Consider the following 13,137-nt stretch of genomic DNA (forward strand, 5'->3'; position numbering starts at 1 on the left):
CTTCTCTCTCCTTCTCTCTCTCCCTGTCTCTCTCTGCCTCTGCTCCCGATCCTCTCCCTTTATTTAAAGGAACAGTGCACCACTCTATTTTATTTTACCGTTCAATAAGATCACATTCAACAAGCTCTCACTGAGTGCATCTGAATTGAATAAGAGATTAATGGCATAAATGCATTCAACTGTTATTCAAATTATTCCTGTATGAGATGAGAGACCTTTGAAAATGTTTTCTATAGTGTAATGCTGTGAGATTATAGTTCTGTTTGTTTCATTTCGTAAATTCATTTACAAGAAATTTAAGTGAGCAGAAAGGGATGATGGCCTAGATAAAAGAAGCATCAGCAAATGTCCCCATTCTGTCGTAATTGCTCATGATGATATAATATGATACAGCATGTTTTCAAATTCATGCTTTGCACGAATATATAACCATGAATATAGACAGACAAATTTGGTTGCATTATTCATGCAACCAAATCCCCTAAAAACCATATTTTTCTATCCCCTCATCCCCCCGCCTTCGACCCCTACTGTAACTCTGACTTTTATTTCATTCTCTCTATTTCACTTTTTTACCTCTTCTTTTGCTTCCTCACCTCTTCTCCACTCTGTCAGGATAAGCTCCACTTCATCACAACTGGCAAAAACACAAAGAAAATCAGTGCAACCCTGAAATTATTCTCTGCCTCTGTTTGTGGGTGAGTGTGTTTCCCTCTCTCTCTCTCTCTCTCTCCCCCTATCTCTCTCTCTCTCTGGCAATCTCATCTTCTTATTCTCTTTCCCTCTCTCTATTTGGTCTCTTAGCAACCCAGGAAGCTGTAGGTAATTAGACGGAAGATATTTATCTCAAGGTTTTTAGTCCCTTCTCTGTCTCCCCCCTCCTCTCTTTCTCATCGGCCTCTCTCTCTCTCTCTCTCTCGCTCTTAATAATTTCCTTTTAATCTTTATCACAAAAGACAGCCGCCATAGAAGGTGGTTTTGCTTCTTTTTTGTCATTCAAAGCAGCATTATCATGTGTCTGATGGTGAAGGACTCTGAGAGAAATCTGGACCGCTGAACTCAATCATCATTGGATTGTTCAGCCAAAGGCATGCAGTGTCATGTGCTGATGCTTATTACCATGACAACGTGATTAGAAAAGTTATACGGCAACCGTCTTAAAGTGACATTTTGGTTTTGAGATTTACACCAGTTACTCAGAAATGTACCTCTGTTGGATTTGTTAGATATACAGTCTAATTTCCCATTTCAGTGAGCATTGTAATAACCTAATTGTGTGTGTGTGTGTGTGTGTGTGTGTGTGTGTGTGTGTGTGTGTGTGTGTGTGTGTGCACGTGCATGTGCATGTCTGCAAGCCATATTCAACAGGTTGTAATATGAAATGTAAGTGTTGCTCTTAGGTCTGTAAATTGTTTTGTTTGTGTATGTGTATATGCCTGTGTTTGTGTGTGTGTGTGTGTGTGTGTGTGTGTGTGTGTGTGTGTGTGTGTGTGTGTGTGTGTATATGTGTACCATCTGTCAGGAAAAGCTGATATCACACACCGTATATATATATACATATGTGTATGTGCTGCTGATGACATCCCATTGTGTCCCTCACCCTTGACTGGATCATCCCCACAATGAATGTTCTCTTCACACACTCTTTTTCTCTCACCTCTCTTTTACAGTCACAGCTGACGCTCGCTGGCTTTTATGTTTCTCTGTTCTACCTTCCCTTCATTTCTCTCCCATAACACCACATGAATTCCCTGAAAGAGTGTATCACAGCAGATTGCGTTTTCACTCAACTTCCTTTTATAAACAGACATTATTTGATTATTAATTATTTGATTATTGATTATTTGGCTCAACATCATCTGAGCTTTTTTTTAGTTCAAGCTCACTGGCTCATTATTTTGTGGCTTTAGTGATCATTAGATGGGTTTGTGTATCACCATCTGAAAAAAATACCAAATATATCTTGGTTGACACGCACACAAACACATTTCTGTAGAGAAAGTAATAGTCCTAGCTAAATCTGATACTTTAGGGCTGGGAAAAATAAGTAGTGGAAAATAACAAGTACATTTACTATTGTAAGTAAGTACCACTATACTTATTGTAATATACAGAGTTTTTTTTCCACTAATGAGACATGTCCTCTCTAAATCTTTCAGATGGTGTCATTTAAATAACTGCTAAAAACCCAATCAGGTTAAAATTATCTATTATTTGACAACAAAGCAAAGCTTATAGAAAAGTCAAAAAAAAAAAAAAAGACTAATGTGGCCCTTGGATGGGCCCTGACCCCTAGGTTAGGAACCACTGTAGGTCTACTAAACTACCTAACTTTTTTTTAAGTAACTGGTTCCAAAATTAAAATGCTATCGATGGATTGTTGCATGTATTAACACAATCTAATAATGTCATATATTATATATGATATGAAATCACTCACAGAATCAGGGCTTAAACTAGCCTGGTCCTACCAGACTCTCGTACATTTCATTTGTACAGAGAGTCTGGCCACTCTCCATTGTTGAAGTTTAAAACTATTGGATCTGCCCAGAGCCACTCTGGATCTGCCATAACCAGTCGCTAACATTTGGTCGTGACTTCGGCTTAGCATCGCTAGCGTTAGCCTTAGCCAACTCCTTCATCACTAACGGAGCGAGCTGGAAAATCTAACTTTTCCCGAACGCTGTGGGGAGGAGGGCCACAACATCATGGCCACCAACACTACTCAAAGATTGTTCTTGCTCGGGCTTTAACTTCTGGATATTCGGTAGCGTTGCAACAATGGACCGAATGGCTTCGCTCGCATCTTTCTCCGCCAATTACAGAACTCACCGATGGTTACCGAACCTCAACGTCATCGTTCTCAGACACTCCCTCTGTTTGCCGATTGGACCGGTAAAGATTTGACCAGAGAAAACCCAAGAATATACCGTAAACCCAGACAGTGTACTGAAGGAAAAATTTAAATTGAGCGGAAGTACGTAGGAGGGCAGAGCCTGGCTAGGCTTAAACTTCATTTTGCTGATAATGCTTTTACTTAAGTAGGATTTTAATGAATGACTTTTACTTGTAATGGAGTATTTATACTCTTATGTACAGTATTGGTATTTTTACCAAAGTAAAGGATCTTCTTCCATTGCTGGTGACTGTAAAAACCTCTTTCTCCTTGCTTGTGTCCTCATTTCTTTAAACCACAGGTAGGTCACGCTGACAGACTAATTTAAGAGGACATCTCCACATTCCCTTCGTTGTCTCATGAATAAGTATTTTCACCAAACCAACAACAAATCCAAAGTGTTTAAGTGAGATATGGTGGCTTTTAACATGATTGTTGATTTACAATAGCAAAAAACAAAGCGCTTGAGCTCCTCCATCTCCCGCCTGATTTATTTCCCTCATTAATATGCAAAGCTATGCAGCAAGGTTTTCCAGAATCTAATTAGACCATCTCCTTCAATGGGTCACCTGTTGTGTGAGTGTAAAGCTCCTAAGATTGTGTATGTTCACACCCATATATGGGTATATGGGTAATCTAGGTTTGAAACTATTTAAAGAAAAGCTGGGCGATGGCGTCACCACATTGACGTCATTTAAGGCGTCGTTCTGGGACAGGAAGATAATTTTTTTTGGGTCAATTTGTCTTGAAATGTCGAGGAAGTCGAACAAAGTAAGAGCACTGGGAGTTAAACTCAAGTGTGTTTAATTTTAGCATTGACCCCCAGACAGAAGCCATCTGGGAGGGCTTTAAGTTGTTACATTTGACTTAGTACATAACTCCAATATTACACATGGTTTAGCTGATAAAAAACTGAGTTGAGATACATCAAACATGCTCTCACTGAGCCGCTGTTCTCATGAGTGCAATTAACATTAGATTAAACAATTCCTCATTCTTGCTGCAGTCGACATAGAGCAATAAAAAAACATAGCTTTGGAAACTAATATGAAACATTTAAAAGTATAGAATGTCAGAGAGAAGAGAAAAGAGAGAAGAACGACATCTGCTGGTCACAGAGGTGCATCACACAAACTGCAAATTAGAGCGCCTGAAGTCTCTCTTGCAGGGACCCACTTACCTGAAAGAGAGACGTACAGGGACCCCCATCTACACGCATTGCATACAATTTAGTTGCATATTAAACTAGGCCCACAATAACGTGTAGGGTGGCCTAAAGTCTATACACACACCTTTTTATGGTGCACACAATACTAAGCTATTAAAATAATAATTTTATTTTTTTGTTATTTTTGTAGTAAAAATGTTCATATATTTATACCTTACTGGACTATTCAATACCTATGGGCCAGTAAGCCATGTTTGTTTTAGATTTAACAAATAGGCCTTTGAATCTTTGCTAATAATTAGTTTCATGTTCATGTGTATTTTCAGACATATATGCCTAAGATAGGCATAAACAATCACATTAAAGAGTTAAATGTGATTGTTTATGCCAAGCCTGTGGTGCACAGCTGAGTTTCCTGTGGCTTTCACTGCCAGAAACCACATCAACTCAAGTGTCACTACTGTTTAACAGCCTTTTAAACCATAGTGAAGAATTTCATTATTTCTGATCAAAGTTTGCCTTACATGATGAATTAAAACAAAGAGAAATTAAGGCAATAATGTACGATTTAAAAAAAATTGTTTTATTATATCAGAAAACAATATTTATATACATGAATTGAAACCACATTTGAACCCACAAAAGAACAGATAATGAAAAAAAAAGTAATTTGAGGGGTTATATTTATTTTTAAGCTAATAGAAAACCCTTAAAAATAGAGAAAGTTATGAAGATAAATCACCAGTACACCATCACTTGGGCTCGGCTCTGTGAGCTGTTAAGTGTGGTGTTAAACCATGCATTGGGTTATTTGGATGGGAGCCTCTCTTTGGCCTTGATGAGGTTCTTGACCCACAGCAGAGATGGGTCGGCACACATTTGAGCACCACTCTTCATCGTAAAGCTAAAAAAGAGACAAAGATTGTTGATGCAGGTTTCAGTGTCAATTATTTTGTAATGGATAGTGTGGTGTCAACATTTGAACTTATATTGTGCATTTTTTACCATTTGTTGTTTATATGTAAATCTATATTCATTCTTCCATGCTTGTACGTACAGTATGTTTGTGTGTGCTTACATTTCTGTATGTCTACACGTGAATCTTCCTGTGTATTTGTTCTCGGCACTGTGCATGAATATAGCTACTAAGATTTTTTTTTTTTTTTGGGATATTTAAACATATAAGGTCAACATAAGGTGATTCTGATTTTGATTTTGAACTTGTAAAGTTGAAGTTTTATAACAAGAGATAAGAAACTCACAAGACACCGTCCATTGAACACCGCTTGTCTGTGTATTCGTAGCGCAGCACCCGGTCTGTACGCAGCCTTGAAGAGATAAACTGAAAACAGCACTCATTTGGACCAAAGCTGCCTGGGAAATCAAAAAAAGAAACCAAAATGACATCAACATAGAGAGAGACTACGTGGTATTCTACACCAAACCATTATATCGACATAAAATGTGCACATTTACCCTATAAATAACAATGCAGCTGCAACCTGGTGAGCAAGGCTGGCATTTGATTCTGATATGATTCAACATTTTGCTAAGTAACAAAAACAGTTAAATAATTAACTCTTAACTTATAACTTATATAAAGCTTATTCACTTATATAAAGCTACTGTAAATTCTCATCACATCTGTTTATTTGTTAAATCAGTGACTGTTGATAATGTTTTCTTTTACGAGATGCTTTAACTTGTGCGGTCTTCCCGTCGACATTTTTGACGCCTTTTTTTCACCTTGTTTTGCACCTTGTTTTTGTTTTTTCCAATGTTTTAAATTATAAAATTTTTCTTCTTTACATTTTCAGTGCTTATTTCTACGTCCCATATTTTCTGATATAAAACAAAAATTGAAAACGGGTCAATTTGACCCTAAGTCAACACAAGGGTTAAGACCTTTCTGCTCCAATCACTCCAAAATGAGACAGTGTAACCCTTATTAGGCTGACTTAACTGAGTAGCTTTTGTTTGTTTTAATCTCTTTTTTAAATTATGGAACTGTATCATTGATTACTTTGACCTGTTATCAGATTAGATAACACTAAATTGGTCCCCAAGAGAGATATTACTGTAAGAAATTATTACAGTGACCTAAGGATAGATTTGACAGCTTACCTTGATGTGCCAGGACAGCAAGAGATGAGAAAAGTAAGGCACAGGTCACCAGAATGACGGGGTTCTTCATCATCGTCATCATCTTGATTGGCTTTTGTTGTTTATGTTGTTGTCTTAAAGGTGTCTGTCTCCTTTCTGTTCACTTTACTCAAAGCCCCTCACTTTTATTATGCTGCATGTGTATGTGTGTGTGTGTGTGTGTGTGTGTGTGTGTGTGTTCCACTACACAATAAAAGACCATAACTTGAAATTACCCAATAAGCAAACAAAACGCGGTCATGTGGTCAACACTTCTCAGTAAAAAGAGAGACTGGGGGAAGAAGAATGAGGGGAGGGGAGGACAGAGGACGTTGTCGGTGAGAGCAGCTTCTCAGAATCTATGAAATAGAAAACATATCCCCACCTCAGCAATTTTGCATGTACGTGTGTGTGCATGTGTGTGTGTGTGTGTGTGTGTGTGTGTGTGTGTGTGTGTTTGCAGATGCACTGTGGTTTGAAGCTCCTCTCCGTCTTGCTGGTTCATGTGGTTTTTTAAAGGATATGGTTTATAATTAAGAAATGTGATAAATGAAAAATTATCTTTAATCTAAGTAATGGGTTTAAATATATTGCAAGATAACATGCATAAAAAAGTCAAAAAGGTCTATTTCAAGAAGCAGCTCAAATCTGTCACTTTTCTGAAAATATACAGTCCCTAGTATATATAAATATATATATATATATATATATATATATATATATATATATATATAAATACTATAATATAAATATACTGTATATAAATATACAGTACATAGAGCTGATTAGGAACTAATATTTTATTAGAGATTTATTTTGAAATCTTCTTTCTACTCATTGAAACTAAATAACCTTACAATAGTCTGTCCACATCATGTTGTGCTCCTTGACTTTTCATGCAGATGGCTGCTTATTTAATATATGTTAAAAAAAAAAAAAAAAAAAGCATTTGTGGGACAAAAGCTATCTAACACGCATATTATGAACATTTCAGGCCACATAATTAATTGGGATAGGTATATTTCAGGGTCTAAAAGATCTTATATGAATGTCATTATGTATATTTTACTATGAAAAACATAATCTTAGAGATTTCTGACATTTGTGATATAACAGGAAATGAAGGGACAGAGGTGGAACAAGAAGTGGTCTAGTAAAAATAGTTTCTCTCAACCACAAACAATGACACTGCCTACATAACTTAGCACATAGTAGGTCAATATCAAGTGAAATATTTTTTGACACGAGAAAAGATCAAAGTTAGTTAAAAAATGCCTTCCTGAATGTCATGACAGCACATTCTGAACCAATCACTTCACACCATATTTGTATCTCTAATAGTTTAATTCTCGGCTGAATGTTTAGTGATTATGTGTCCACATCATTTCAAACTGTAGGCTGAGCCATATTGATCTGACTTGTTAGCTCAGTACAGCTGTAGATGGTTTTTGTTGCATTTAATGTGTGGCATATTCTGCGTTTGCCACTCTGTCTTGCAGTGTGCATTTAAATACACAGAAAAGAATATGCATGTAAAATGTTATTTCTGCTACCACAATATAAAAAAAAAATATATATATATATATTTTTTCTTCTGGTTATGAGTCATTGGTTATAGATGCACAGATAAAGACAAACAGATCAATAAAACAGATAAGACACACAAACACGAAACAGCGGAGGCTGCTGCTGCAGAAATCCTCTGCTAACTCAAAGTGCAACCTGTGGTCTGTTACAGAGGAAGGGGTTTGCAACAAGAATGTGCTAACATGGACGTGTGAAACCCAATAGTAAAATATCTCCTTTAGTAAGCAAATTTGAGCACAGACAATGTTTAGACATGGTTTACTGTATAAATGCTAATCTAAAACTGCTTTATTACAACTATACATTTCAGGAAAAGATCGACAAGTGAGAATGTGTGAGCAAACATTTTACATGTAATAGAAAACAGCCTAAGATAACCTCATGGTGTATCTGTTCTGTATCTGTTGGCTACATTTTTGGTAGTAGAGCTAAAAATATGAAATAAAGTTATATAAAGCACTCTCTGGCTCCGGAAGGATCGGTGCAAAGACTGGAAAATTTGCTCAAATGACATTACTTGACTAACCCGACGCTGGGTTTGGAAAGTTTGAAATGGAAAGTCCGCCTTACAAATTGGGGTGTTGCGGTGGGTGGTGGGTAGGGTAGGGTTTTATTTGCCAGCATGACAAATCGAGGCTCATGGCAAATTAGCAGATCTAAGCTTCTTACCTTAGTAAAACTGAATCCACATACATCAGGAATTGGCAAATTAAATTATCTTATATTATAGGAAAAGCCCATTTATACGTAACATGCTCTATTGCTGCAGTTGGTCAGCACATGGTTGGTATTTGGAGCCAGGATGACTTGCCTAGGCTAGTGTTATATTAGGATACTCGACATGCCACCAAGCTGGATTACTGTAACATTTTTGACATCTGTTTGTTTAATTCTATAAGTAAACACAATGAAATACAAAACAAATTAGATTAATGTTTTAGTTAACAGTGGTATCAATCTTCTCATCTATAAACTCTCCGCCAAAAAGCAAAAAACCTTAAAATCAAACTTAAGCAAGGCACACAGACTTATTCAGAGAGAAGCAAAGAAAATGTGTGTTAGTGAGTAAGTGATTATTTTTGAGTAAGTAAAACTAGAATCTGGAGAAAGAGAAAAAAACATACAGGTTAATGATAAATATAGGTGAGATGTTAATAGTACATGTATTACAGATCAAGAATATACCATCTAAATTTGAACTTTTAACAATTAGAAAAAGTTCCTTATTTTAATTCATTGTTTCACAAACCAAAAATCAAGATGCCAGAGGGCTGAGGCTGATAACTTGAAGCAGGCTATATGCTGAGAAGTGTTTCACTGCACCTGCCTTCATGTCTAACCAGAGCATGCAATGAAAGCCCTTCACCCAGGGTGACATGCCTCCCTAACAGGCCAGCTCCACTAAGCAAAAGAAAGGGAGGAAACAATCTATAACAGGAATTACTAGTTGTTTCATATTCAACATTAACATAATGAATAAAGCTATAAACATTGCATGTAATTGACTAAATTCAAATGTGTCCTGTCTGTTTAATAACATCACAGGTCTAAGCCATTTTTTCCAATATTTGGTTTGCATGGTCTTCTTGTGTAATAATGCCTGTATTAGCTCAACCCTGTGATGCAAAATCAGTTATGTTCATCATTTCTTTCAGGAGAACCTGGGCTATCAGGATATGCTGCAGGGATGTCACATACATGTATAAATTGTGACTATAAAGACAAAAGAAAAGACTAAATGGAAATAAATATCTTAGAAATGTATTGAAATCACACAGAGAACAATAATGACTAAACCTTTTGGCTTTTGAAAATTGACCTTTTTCACAGCCGACATTTTGACTTGTCATAGTAGGAAAAGCACAGCTGAAATTGAAACCTTAACGATGGCTCAATTCCATCACGTGTCCCAGTAAGCTCATACCTGCAAACTTAGAAGGGCTGAAAAAGGTGACACATCTCTCTCCTTTCGCTACTTTTATATATATATATAAAAAGGAGCACCTTGTTCAATTGTATTTCTCTGTTCAAAAATATAAAACAATAAAAAGTTGATCTAAAAAAAAAGGAGCACTGAAAAAGCTGTGCTTTTCCTACTATGACAAGTCAAAATATCTGCTGTGAAAAAGGTCCATTTTCAAAAGCCAAAAGGTTTAGTCATTATTGTTCTCTGTGTGATTCCAATAAATTTCTAAGAGATTTGTTTCCATTTAGTCGTTTCTTTTGTCTTTATAGTCACAATTTATACATGTATGTGACATCCCTGCAGCATATTCTGATAGCCCAGGTTCTCCTGAAAGAAATGATGAACATAACTGACTTTACTGACTGAGTTATGTTCATCATTACAACCACTTTGTCGAGTGCATTAAGTGCAGCACGCTGCTCGCATATGACAGCAAAAACACGGGGACTTGGATGATGAACAGACACATGAAGCAGGCTCGCCGTGGCAGAAAAGATGATAGTCAGTTGGGTTGAGCTAATACAGGCATTATTACACAAGAAGACCATGAGAAACCAAATATTGGAAAAAATGGCTTAGACCTGTGATGTTATTAAACAGACAGGACACATTTGAATTTAGTCATTTACATGCAATGTTTATAGCTTTATTCATTATGTTGACGTTGAATATGAACCAGCTAGTAATTCCTGTTATAGATGGTTTCCTCCCTTTCTTTTGCTTAGTGGAGCTGGCCTGTTAGGGAGGCATGTCACACTGGGTGAAAGGTTTTCATTGCATGCTGTGGTTAGACATGCAGGCAGGTGCAGTGAAACACTTCTCAGCATATAGCCTGCTTCAAGTTATCAACCTCAGCCCTCTGGCATCTTGATTTTTGGTTTGTGAAACAATGAATTAAAATAAGGAACTTTTTCTAATTGTTAAAAGTTCAAATTTAGATGGTATATTCTTGATCTGTAATACATGTAATATTAACATTTCACCTATATTTATCATTAATCTGTATGTTTTTTTCTAATTCTCTAGATTCTAGTCCTACTTACTCAAAAATAATCACTTACTCACTAACACACATTTTCTTTGCTTCTCTCTGAATAAGTCAGTGTGCCTTTTTATATATAAAAAAGGAGCACCTTGTTCAATTGTATTTGTCTGTTCTGTATGTTCAAAAATATAAAACAAAAAGTTGATCTAAAAAAAAAAAGGAGCACAAAACGGCAACATTAAAGAATGGCTTGTGTATTGCTAATGCCACAGGGTCAAAATTGAATGATTTATTACAAATGTAATAACAACAACTTATAACAATAACTTATTTCACCAGTAAATTCCTGTGTCCTGAGTCTGTGTTGTTTTTCAGACAACGGCAGCTACAGTCTAGGGTTAGAATCCTCTACGGTGAAATACAGACACACTGTAGCTGTCAGCATTTCAACCGTGTTTACTCCAGCTGCTAGCTAACGGTAGGCTAACGTTACCTGCTGCCAAGTGTAGTGTTAACTAGCGTAGATAACGGTTGTTAAAGCACCAGTGCCATATTAGCACCGGTGCTCGGATCCCCCCGAAAAGCGACTAGTTTGCGACTAGTTTGCAGGTATGTAAGCTATTTCAGTGATTCAGCACCTCTCCTAAGTGGAATGCAGGCATCATTAGTGGTTTTTAATACACCTGTGCTTTTCCTACTATGACATGGCAACATGTCTGCCGTGAAATGTGATTGGTCGATGGACCTATTAGCGCCATCTTGGATCCCAAACAGAGTGGAGGATTAGCTAGCTAGGCCTATTATTATTTTCATACAGAATGATGACTAAATAGCATGGATGTATTTAGAGAACAAATAGCCATCCAGTCATTAATTTATCGCTCTGTAATTACTCATCAGAGTCTCAGAAAAGTCACTGTATTCACGGCCGGATTACTAAACTTCTGGAAGGGCTACAAAGACACCAAACATATTCCTGGAAAGCTGGAGCTAATGGTTATCGAAGCTAGAAACTGACGCGACGCTGGGTTGAAAGGTTGTGTAGCAAAACTAAGATTTGTGAGTTGATTTTTGGATTGATAATTATTTAATCATGTTAAAAAGACACTAAATTAAGCTTTATGTCGTATACGACAGTGTCGTTTGAAAGGAAATAAAAAGAACAGAATCTAAAGTGCTGTAGAGTTTTGAACATGAAGCCTGAAATGTTACAGTAACAGAGTGACCACTGGGTGGCAGCAGAGGCATACGGAGAGGAGAGGGAATTGAAGAGGAATTTAGTCTTTGCTGTTTCACTTTTATTTGTTTAATCTAAACCAAAACACAGCTTATTGATGATTTTTGTGTATTAGCATTATTTTTGATTGTGTATTTGTGTTGTGTATAACACCATAGAGACCAATGGACTAGGCTGATCTGATTACAGAAACTGTGTCTTGAATACATTTAAATGCTCAGCTATTTTAACTTGGGATGTGTCATCAAATATGGATTCCACAGTGATCCTTTTGGAGATTTGGAATAGGATGTGAACTAATTTCTTTGTCAGTAGGCTAATGAAGAGAAAACACTGAGTCTAAAAGTGCTCTTGTCATTTTTTAATTGGACTATCAACTTCAAAAATACTGCCAGGCTTTTATTACCAGTGTTAATATTTCAACTTAGTGTTTTCTAAGAATACATCCTGTCTGTGTGTTAAAGAGGAGAATGTTTAGCAAACAATAACCACCGTCTCCTCTCTGCACATCCTCTCCTCATCCTGGCCCTTGACCAGTTCAGATAACAGACGCTCATTCATCAAGCGATACAGTGTTCCCTCCGTTTTCAGTCAGTGTGCTGGCTCTCCAGGACAACTTACCCTGCCTGCCGGAAAAATGCTCAGCCCTTACGCAATCAAACAACAGAGCAAAATAAGACAAATAAAGAACACCATGTTCATATCAGGCTGTAAACGTGTTGATAAATGCAGAATTAAACCACAAGTGGAGTAGGAAGTGATGGTGGGAAGTGACCTTTAGAGTTAAGAATGACACACTGACAGTAACAGCTTGATGTAAAAAACACTTTGTCAAATGTTGGATAAAACTGTAAAAGTAAAACTGGTTGTTCTATAAAAGAGAACTCCACAGTGCTGTGGAGATAGGTCTGGCAATGCGAGACTAGGAACTTTGTAATTTGATGCACTTGACTGCAGTACTGCATCATAATCTACTGAAAGGAGTATTCTAGCGCTTTAGTATTGCATTTCTGTTAAGTTGGGAGACTCACAAGAAACAATAAATTAAAACAAGAATGGTCAAAATTGAATCATCGGTCAAAATATTCTAACTTTTAGTCCCTAGTATGACTCAAGCTCCAAAAGCACTGGATACTACATTCCCATAATGCAACTT

The 13,137-nt window shown here is 36.8% G+C and overlaps 1 protein-coding gene across 1 annotated transcript; it reads right to left on the reverse strand.

The window, feature by feature from the left end:
* Positions 1-4,626: 4,626 nt before the first annotated feature.
* On the reverse strand, positions 4,627-6,354 carry LOC114573670 (C-C motif chemokine 4-like). Its single transcript, XM_028605953.1, has 3 exons — positions 6,189-6,354; positions 5,327-5,438; positions 4,627-4,968 (listed from the first exon to the last, which is right to left on the reverse strand). Exons 1-3 carry the CDS (start codon positions 6,268-6,270, stop codon positions 4,872-4,874), a joined length of 291 nt encoding a protein of 96 aa, XP_028461754.1. The 5' UTR covers positions 6,271-6,354; the 3' UTR covers positions 4,627-4,871.
* Positions 6,355-13,137: the final 6,783 nt, after the last annotated feature.

The sequence above is a fragment of the Perca flavescens genome, chromosome 18, assembly GCF_004354835.1.
Source record: "Perca flavescens isolate YP-PL-M2 chromosome 18, PFLA_1.0, whole genome shotgun sequence".
In the NCBI taxonomy this organism is placed as follows: domain Eukaryota; kingdom Metazoa; phylum Chordata; class Actinopteri; order Perciformes; family Percidae; genus Perca; species Perca flavescens.